At 42.9% G+C, this 9,676-nt stretch overlaps 1 protein-coding gene across 1 annotated transcript; it reads left to right on the forward strand.

Moving 5' to 3' along the window:
• The first annotated feature begins 7,665 nt into the window (after window positions 1–7,665).
• LOC122744325 (glucose-induced degradation protein 4 homolog) lies at window positions 7,666–8,334 on the forward strand. The gene has a single exon (XM_043989776.1). It carries the CDS (start codon window positions 7,666–7,668, stop codon window positions 8,332–8,334), a length of 669 nt encoding a protein of 222 aa, XP_043845711.1.
• Window positions 8,335–9,676: the final 1,342 nt, after the last annotated feature.

Consider the following 9,676-nt stretch of genomic DNA (forward strand, 5'->3'; position numbering starts at 1 on the left):
CTGCCAAAAAGAAAGAGTTCAAGTACTGTGGAGCCCCAGTCAGGATAGTACAAGATCTAGCAGCTTCTACATTAAAGGACCAGAGGGCATGGAATATGCTATTCCAAAGGGCAAAGGAAATGGGATTACAACCAAGAATCACCCACCCAGCAGCATAATCTTTCAGTGGAAAAAATGGGACTTTAATGAAAAAGAAGACTTTCAGATATTTGTGATGAAAAGTCCTGAACTGACTGGCAAATTTGACTTTCAAATACAAGACCCTAGAGAACCATAAAAAATTGGAGCTGTGGGACATACCTGAGGTCTTACAGTGGGCGACTGTCTTGTGTCTGAGGCTGGGTTTTGGCTGGGATCCCCCTGGGTCCAGGGGTGATGCTTTGTCCACTGTGTCACTTAGCTAGGTGATGACATCTTTAGGGTTAAATTGAGGGGTGAAGGGAATTCACTGGGGGAGGGGGAAGGGCAGAGGTGAAATCCTACATGAAAGAAACAGGAAAAGGCTTATGGAGTGGGGGAAGAGATGGGAGAGGAGCAGGGCAGTAAATGAATTTTACACTCATCAGAAAAGGCTCAAAGACTTTAAACTCATTAGAATTGGCTCAAGGAGGGAATAATGTACACACTCAATTGGGTGGAGTAATCTCTCTAACCCTGCAGGAAAATAGGAGGAAAAGGGGATAAAGAGAAAGGGGCAAAAGAAGGAAGGGCAAAGTGGGGGAGGGGACAGACAGAATCAAATCCCTTTTGAAGAGTGATAGGATGAAAGAAGATGGATAATAGAATAAATATCATGGGGAAAGGAATAGGATGGAAGGGAAATAGTTAACCATAGTAATCATGAAAAAGAAAAAAGGGGGAAAATTGTATAAAAAAATATTTATAGCAACTCTTGGTGGAGGCTAAGAATTGAGAATCAAGGGAATGTCCATCAATTGAGAAATGATGGAAAAAGCTGTGCTATATGATTGTAGTGGAAGGGTCTTGTGCTACAGGAAATGACAAACAGGATGATCCCAGGATGATTGGAATGACGCCACCTACTGGAGACTTGCTGTGGAGAGCTCCACCATGAAGAAAATGCCTCAGAGGCATTGTGGCTTTTCCTTGGCGTCAGGAAATGATGCTTGCTCATGGGTGCTGTCTATCAAGTCTACCAGCCAATCAACTGGAGGAGCCTCCTATGGTCTGGGAGGAGACAGGAAGGAGGAAAGGGAGCCTGCGCAGAGAGCGCTGGCCTTTTTTTTGGCTTCCGGACTTGATGGTGGTGGCGGCAGAGGACTTCACAGGAAATTTGAGGAAAGATAGGAATGCCAGGCTGTTAGAATTCTGTTCTCAATCTTTTTCTTTCTATTTTCCAATAAACCCTTAAAAACCTAAACTCGTTTTATCAGTGATTTTTAGTCAGTTTTCCCCAAACTGGGGGAACACATTAGAATCCACATTTAGAATCTTAAATTACACAGTTGTATAGTGAAGTGAGCAGAGCTGGGAGGACATTGTGCATAGTGACAGCAGTATTGTTCAATGAGCAATTGTGAATGACTTAACTACTCTCAGCAGTGCAATGATCCAAGACAATCCCAAGGAACTAATGAGGAATCTTACTATGCACCCCTATAGAAAGAACTGATAAAAAAAAAAAAGAACACTTGTGGATTGTACATATATAACCTGGTTGCGATCTTGTGGAGAGGGGAGGAAAGGGAGGGAGGGAGGGAGAAAAATTTGAAACTCTAAATCTTATGAAAATGAATGTTGAAAACTACCCTTACATGTAACTGGAAAATAAAATAAATGTTTGTTGCTGAAAAAAAATTTTTGTTTCTTTCACATGCTGAGGCGTGGTATTTGTAACTTCCAAAGACCATAAAACCTTGAGTGGCTCATGCCCACTGAGTACAGTATAGTGATCTATACTCAGACTTTAGAGAGTGTGAAGCACCTTGTAAATGGTTGACTCCTTAGAGACTTGAATGAATCCATGCAGGGAAGTGTCTCTACTTCTAAGCCATTTTAAGATGTGTGAAGAATGTCTTTCTTCAAGTTGATTAAATTATGGGGTGGCTGGGCATTAGAGGGCTGACAGATCAGCCATCCTTCTGATGTGATCTTATAAGGTTCAGACTAGCTCTGGGAAAATCAGCTCTGGCAGGTGAAAAGAAAGGTAGCTATGGAGGAACATTTCTGCTTCTCTCTTCTTTTTCCATAGCCAGTTTTTCAGAGTACACCAGTGAAATTTCTTTCTCCCCCTCTCCCATGCCCATTAGTAATGAGGTCTCACAGTAGAGTAACTTAAAAAACCTATTATAACAAGTGTTTATTAAGCACCTGCTATATCCCAAGCATCTTGCAAATATTATCCCATTTAATCTTCACAAGAACTCTGGGAAGTATTATTATTCTCTGCATTTTTATTTTATTTTATTTTATTTATTTATTTTTAGTGAGGCAGTTGGGATTAAGTGACTTGCCCAGGGTCACACAGCTAGTAAGTGTTAAGTGTCTGAGGCCGGATTTGAACTCAGGTACTCCTGACTCCAGGGCCGGTGCTCTATCCATTGCACCACCTAACTGCCCCTATTCTCTGCATTTTTATAGTTGAAGAAAATAAGACAAATAGAAGTTAAATGACTTGCCAAGGGTCATACAGCAAATAAGTGTCTGGGGTTAGATTTGAACTTCTCTGTTCCTGACTCCATAACCAATACTTTGTGCACTGCACCACTTAGCTGCTAAATTCACCCTTTAAGAGATGCCATGTCCAAGAGAAAACAGTATAGCTTCAGAGTATAAATACTGCACCCATCAAGAAAAAAAGCCAGGGAGCCCAAAGACATTTGTGATTGGGGGTATAAGTTGTCTTGTCCATATGTATTTTGTGTATGCCTCTATACTAGAGTACACTATATTTGCAATTACTCTTTAGGTTGATAGTGTATGTATTTGTAACCATTATTCATGCCATGTCTTTTTTTTTTTTTGCAGGCAATAGGGGGTTAAGTGACTTGCCCAAGGTCACACAGCTAGTAAGTGTCAAGTGTCTGAGGCCGGATTTGAACTCAGGTACTCCTGAATCCAGGGCCGGTGCTTTAAACCATGCCATGTCATTTTAATAAATGTTTTGTTTTGATCTAATTTTGTTAACTAGCTATTAAAGGTAAACACACCAGGGGCAGCTAGGTGGCGCAGTGGATAGAGCACCAGCCCTGGATTCAGGAAGACCTGAGTTCAAATCTGGCCTCAGACACTTAACACTTACTAGCTGTGTGACCCTGGGCAAGTCACTTAACCCTAATTGCCTCACCAAAAAACCAAAAAAGGTAAACACACCAGTGGGGGCTCATGAGTTATAGTTTTAGTAATATGAACCTACATAGTACCTTGAGCCTGGGTTAGTCATCACTGGGGTGACCCAAACTACAAGTACAATTTGGTGGGAAGAAAGGTGGCCCAGAGGGGTCACTACACTTATATCCCAACAAGAGTAGGCACTATTCTCTACTCTTGTCCTGAGCCCTCTTCCACCTCTTCCACGCCTTTGCCCATAGCGACCTCTACACCTGTGAGCTCGAAACCACCACTCATCTCCATATGGTGAAGTATCTCTTCCTACAAGACCCAACACAGGTTCCTAAGGGAGCCAAAAATCTCTGCTGGGGTGGGGGCAGAGGGGCACTAACAGGAAGGGAAATAGACCTTTCTCCTACATACTGTGGTAGATATCACCATACCCAACCCCAGAATAATTCATCTTGGGGGAGTTTCCAGACCTTCCTGGGTTGACTTCCCTTGCAAAATTTGAGTCCTTAGGAACCTCTATCCTTCCCTTGATGCCTCTGAAATCAGCTCTCCTGAAATCCAGGCTGCATATCAGACTGTGCTTCATTTTTCCTCCTTTAATTACAAAGGGTAAAGGGATGGGATGGTCACCTCCCCCAAGATTTTCCATTATTTCTACCCCAGGAACCAGTTGCTCCTCACCAGTGAAATGTCCTCATTGGTAAAGTGAGAATGTGCCTATTTACCTATTTCACAATGTTGCCTTGGGGAAGGCTTACCACCCTAAGATTTCTAGCCATGGGAGCTACTATGATTTGGCAGGGCTTAAAAATGTAAACATGGGGATGGAGTCAAGATGTCAGAGTACACACAACAGCCCAGCTTCCAACAACTTTCAAATAATGCCCTAAGATGAATTTTGAAGCACAGAGTGAACAAAAGGCCAGAGTCAGACATTTTTCCAGCCTAAAACAGAGGGTTGGCAGGAATGGCCTGGGACACCAGGATAGTGGTTGGCTGGGAGCAAATGTGCTACGGGCCTTGGAAGTGGCTCTGACAGAAACAGCAACAGCAGCAGCAGCTTCAGGAACTCTCAGCCCAGAGACAGGAAAACTTATATCTCTAAACTTGTACATCAGTAAAATATCTGGGATCTGGGAGATATCAGGATGGGAAAGTCGTATAAACTACACCTCATTTATTTCATGATTTAATGGAGGGCTGTCTACAGAACAAAGAGGCGCTGGATTGAGAGTCAGACGAACTAGTTCTGAATCCCGTTTGGGCTTCCTGCTAGTTATGTGGCCCAGGGCAAATCACTTCTCTTGTCTGAGCCTCAGTTTACTCCTCTGTACAATGAAAAGGCTGGATTGAAGGATATCTAAAGGCCCTTTTAGCTCTAGGGCTTTTGAAATGCATCATGATCACAGTTTACAAAGCATTTTCCTTATAACAAGACTATGAAGTGAGTACCGATGGTATTATTTTTTTAAATAAACATTTTTATTTAGAGTTTTGAGTTCCAATTTTTATCTCTTCTTCCCTCTACCCTCCCTGAGGCGGTGAACAGTCAGATATATATTCTACATGTATGATTATGTAAAACATGACCATATTAGTCAATTTGTACGAGAAAACTTGAATAAAAGAAAAAAATGAAAGAAAGTGAAAATAGCCTGCTTCAATCTGTGTTCCATCAATATCAGTTCTTTTCTTGGAGGTGGAGAGCATGTTTCATCATTAGTCCTTTGGGCTTGTCTCGGATCACTGGATTGCTCAGGATGGTTAAGCCATTCACAGTTCTTCATCAAACCATATTTCTGTCTCTGTGCATAAAGTTCTCTTGGTTCTGCTCACTTCACTATACATCAGTTCATGCAAGTCTTTCTAGGCCTTTCTGAAGTCATCCTGCTTGTCATTTCTTATAGCACAATAATATTCCACTACCATCATATACCACAGCTTGTTCAGCCATCCTCCAATGGATGGGCGTTCCTTTGATTTCCAATTCTTAGCCACCACAAAAAGAGCTGCTAGAAATATTTTCATACAAATCGGTCTTTTTCTCTTTTGGGGGATGTCTTTGGGCTATAAACCTAGCAGTGGTGTTGCTGGATCAAAGGGTATGCACAGCTCCATAGCCCTTTGGGCGGAGTTCCAAATTGGTAAGGGTATTATTAACCCCATTTGAAAACTAAGAAAACTGAAACTAATAAAAAGCTTCAATAAATGATTTATTTGCCTGTGGTCTCACAAGCTTTGTGCAGGGAAAGTCATGGCTTAAACTTGGGTCCAGAGATAAAGGACCAAAGTAAATATCCGTGAATTCTGAAATGTGTACTTTTAAGTTAAAGGACGGGGCTTTACTCCCCATTTCTGGCCCTCCATTTCCTCTATAATAAAACTGGATTAAACTAGATTTCCAAGATCTTTTTTTTTTTAGTAGAGAAACCTATAAATGCAAGAGTCTCATCTCTCATTAGCACTGGAGAAATCTCAAAGGAAACTCATTCAGTTGGTCCGAGCAGATGAGATGTAAGGCTCCTGCCAGCCCTTTGAACCCATTTGCCTTGAAATCTCCTCCCAGGGTCTTCTGTGCCCCTCCCCCCCACACTTCTCTGGGTATCAGTTGCCCCTAAGAGCCCTCATTCCCCTTCTCCTGAGGCAGGATGTGTGGGCCATCTCTAAGCACCAGATCCATTGCAAATCATACCCATTGTAAGATCCCCATCTCCTTTTCTAGATCTCTTCTATAGGAACATTCATCAGTGGTACCCTCTTCCACCACTGGAACAAGGTTTCCCCCTTTCTTTTCCCCTTTTCCAATTCTTCCCTTTATCTTCTCACCCATTCTCCCATAGGGTCTCTTCCTGAGAAACTACAGAAGTTATTTTCCCCTTCATTATTAGACTTTTACTTGATTAGGATACACCATAGGTTCCCCTCTATCTTCTTCCTTCCCTCCCACCTTTTGCAATTTCTCTCTGGTTCTGTAATTTGGTCTCTCACACACACACACACACACACACACACACACACACACACACACACACCATTGATTTACCTGTAGGCAGTGTGTTGTGAAGTTTAGATCATGATGTTTCCCCATCATCATTTGACTTCTGCTTTCACCTTTATCTCTTGGTTCGAATTTCAAAAGAAATCTCTGAATGGTTTCTTTGCTGTGTTGTTGTCAGAGTCATTGTCCTCAATCTTGGCTGCTATATTCCTGTTTTCCAGGCTGATTTTCTTTCTAGGAATGTTTCTAATGCCTGTTCTTTTTTATTTAACACTCATCTTTTTTCACTTAAGGTTAGGCTCAGATTTGCAGAGGTGTCCTTGGGTGGAATCTTTTTTGTGAGAAAATAATTATTAAGGAGCAGCTAGGTGATGCAGTGGATAGAGCATTGGCCCTGGAGTCAGGAAGACTTGAGTTCCAATGTGGCCTCAGATACTTGACACTTACTAGCTGTGTGACCTTGGGCAAGTCACTTAACCCCAATTGCCTCATACCCCCCCCAAAAAAGAAAAGAATTATTAATAATGGATTTCTTGGGGGTACTCAGGAGGGACCCAGTTTTGGTTGGCTTTCTACAACCCCACTTCAGAGGTCAATTTTTAGGAGGGAGTTCTAATCTGTGCAGGGTTTACAAAGCATGGAGATAGACTCTTCTGTGTTTAGTTCAATGAACTGAGGGGATTAAACCACACTTTTCTGAATGTGCCTTTGCCCCTCTGAGGTCTTCCATTAGACCTGTAGAACTCATTTTAATATGGACCACCCTTCAATCATGCCAACCAATGGAAATGGATGATGCTAGCCAATTAGCTTTGATCAGTGTGTAAGGAGCTGCCTCTATCAAAAAGAGGGCAAGATTGGACCAAGAAGGGTTTGATCTCTTTTTCCCAGGACGCTTCTTTTACTCTTCCCGTGTCCCCTCCTCTTGGATCAATATACTGGGTATGTAATTGTTTAGGCCTTTAAGCCTGTGACTGGTGGGGAAGTCAGGGAGACACACGTCAATACTTTATTAATATGCTATATTTATTAATAATAAATCTTACTGCCCAAACTGGTGCAATAGCCATTAATATATAATTTGATAATATTTTAGGAAACCCAGCCTAGCCCCCCAATAATTTATAAAACATAATTTATTTATTTTTGGTTATTAATTGATTTTATTTGTTATTTTATCTATTGTTTTCTTTCCCTTTTTTGATAATAAACATTTTTATTTAAAGTTTTGAGTTCCGGTCTCCTGCGAAGCGAGGAGGATGCAGATTCTCCCCCCTCCCAGGCGTTCCCTTACCCCCTCCTTTCCCTTTCCCTTCCCCCTCCCTCCCCCCCACCCCACCGCCCTAGCTCCGCGGGAGCCCAAGATGCTGGTCCATCCCGAGATGCCTGACCGCCCCGTGTGCCCCGCGTGGACCAGAGCCTCGGCCGCCTCCGCCGGGTCCCTCATCCCACCGCCCATCAACAGTCAGCAGCCTGGCGTGCCCACCAGCCTCCTCTACAGCGGCGCCAAGTTCCGCGGTCAGCAGAAGAACAAGGAGAAATCGTACGACGTGGAGGTGGTGCTGCTGCACGTGGCTATGGAGAACTCTTCCCTCTGTGGCTACTTGAAGATCCAAGGCCTTACCGAGGAATATCCCACTCTTACTACCTTCTTTGAAGGGGAAATAATCAGCCCAAAGCATCCATTCCTAACCCGAAAGTGGGAAGCGAATGAGGCTGTAGACCGGACACACTGGGGCAAGTTCCAGGCTTTTGAGCAGTACGCTGAATCCTTTAACTCGGAAGACTTTGATTATGAAGAAGTGAAGAACGGGGATTATGTCTTCATGAGGTGGAAGGAACAGTTCCTAGTGCCAGATCACACCATCCAAGACATCGGGCCTGCTTCCTTTGCTGGCTTCTACTACATCTGCTTCCAGAAATCCGCAGGCTCTCTAGAGGGCTATTACTTCTATAGGAGATCAGAATGGTATCAGGCCCTGAATCTGACTCACGTTCCTGAACGCAGCGTCCCAATCTTTGAATTCCGGTGACCGTTCAGAACAACAACCAAGTAAAACTGAACTTGGCAGGAAAGATTCCAGTCGATCAGGAGAATTGTGGGAGATAGCGTGTGCCGGTCTCCTAAGGATCCATGCACCTGGAGGCGCCGCTGTCAACTCATAGAACCCAAGAGATGCCGCTGATGGGGAGGGGGGAGGGGAAGAGGCAAATGGAATTCTTCCTGCTTCTGAGCGACCATTTAAATTTCATCTGGTTTTTATTTGTTTGTTTGTTTTGGGGTTTTGTTTTTTTGTTTTTTAGTGAGGAAATTGGGGTTAAGTGACTTGCCCCGGGGTCACACAGCTAGTAAGTGTTAAGTGTCTGAGGTCGGATTTGAACTCAGGTCCTCCTGACTCCAGGGCCGGTGCTCTATCCACTGCGCCACCTAGCTGCCCCTTTCATCTGTTTTTTAAGCTACCTTTAAATGCACTTCTACCTTCTGCATTACGGAAATACCCCTTTCCCCATTCTAAATCCGAGCAGAGTTGATAGTTTCCCGGATGACATGTCAGCACTGGCTTGGTGTGCAGTGTTTTGAACTAACAATTTGCAGTCACAGATTTATGGTTGCACCCCAGTGCCCCGCGTTTTACACTCTGTTGACTCAAAAGAAACCACAGCCTAGATATACCTGTGCATCAAAAAAGTGTTGTGCTGGGAATTGGTGAGCCACATCTGCTAGTGAAGCCCATGGCTGAGGCAGTACTGATTCTTGAAGGGCCTAATCAATCTTTAGTTCTGATTGGTTAATGAGATCAACACAGCCTGCAAAGCACTGGAATGTTAACAACTCAAGGCTAGGGGCAGGTGGGTGGTGCAGTGGATAAAGCACTGTCCTGGATTCAGGAGGACCTGAGTTCAAATTTGATCTCAGACACTTGACACCTACTAACTGTGTGATCCTGGGCAAGTCACTTAACCCTCATTGCCCTGCAAAAACAAAACAAAACAAAAAAAACCCTCAAGGCTAAATAAATAGTTGTTAGGAATTCAAGAATTCCAAGCCCTCAGTTAGGAATAGATCAGAATCCTGACAGACTTGAGGGTAAAACCAAACTCAATAAAAATAAAATTTTTTTAATTACAAAAATTATTAGTCATTTTGTACAAGAAAACTTGAATAAAAGAAAAAAATGAAAGAAAGTAAACAGCATGCTTCAGTCTGTGTTCAATCAACATCAGTTCTTTCTTTAGAGGCGGATAATATGTTTCATCATTAGTCCTTTGGGATTGTCTCATTGTTATTTTTATTATTTTATTTATTTATTTTTAGTGAGGCAATTGGGGTTAAGTGACTTGCCCAGGGTCACACAGCTAGTAAGTGTTAAGTGT

Source organism: Dromiciops gliroides, chromosome 1, assembly GCF_019393635.1.
Source record: "Dromiciops gliroides isolate mDroGli1 chromosome 1, mDroGli1.pri, whole genome shotgun sequence".
Taxonomy (NCBI): Eukaryota; Metazoa; Chordata; class Mammalia; order Microbiotheria; family Microbiotheriidae; genus Dromiciops; species Dromiciops gliroides.

Bases quoted from the DNA above. Each gene is read 5' to 3' on its own strand.
- LOC122744325 (XM_043989776.1), top strand. From the start codon at position 7,666: ATGCTGGTCCATCCCGAGATGCCTGACCGCCCCGTGTGCCCCGCGTGG.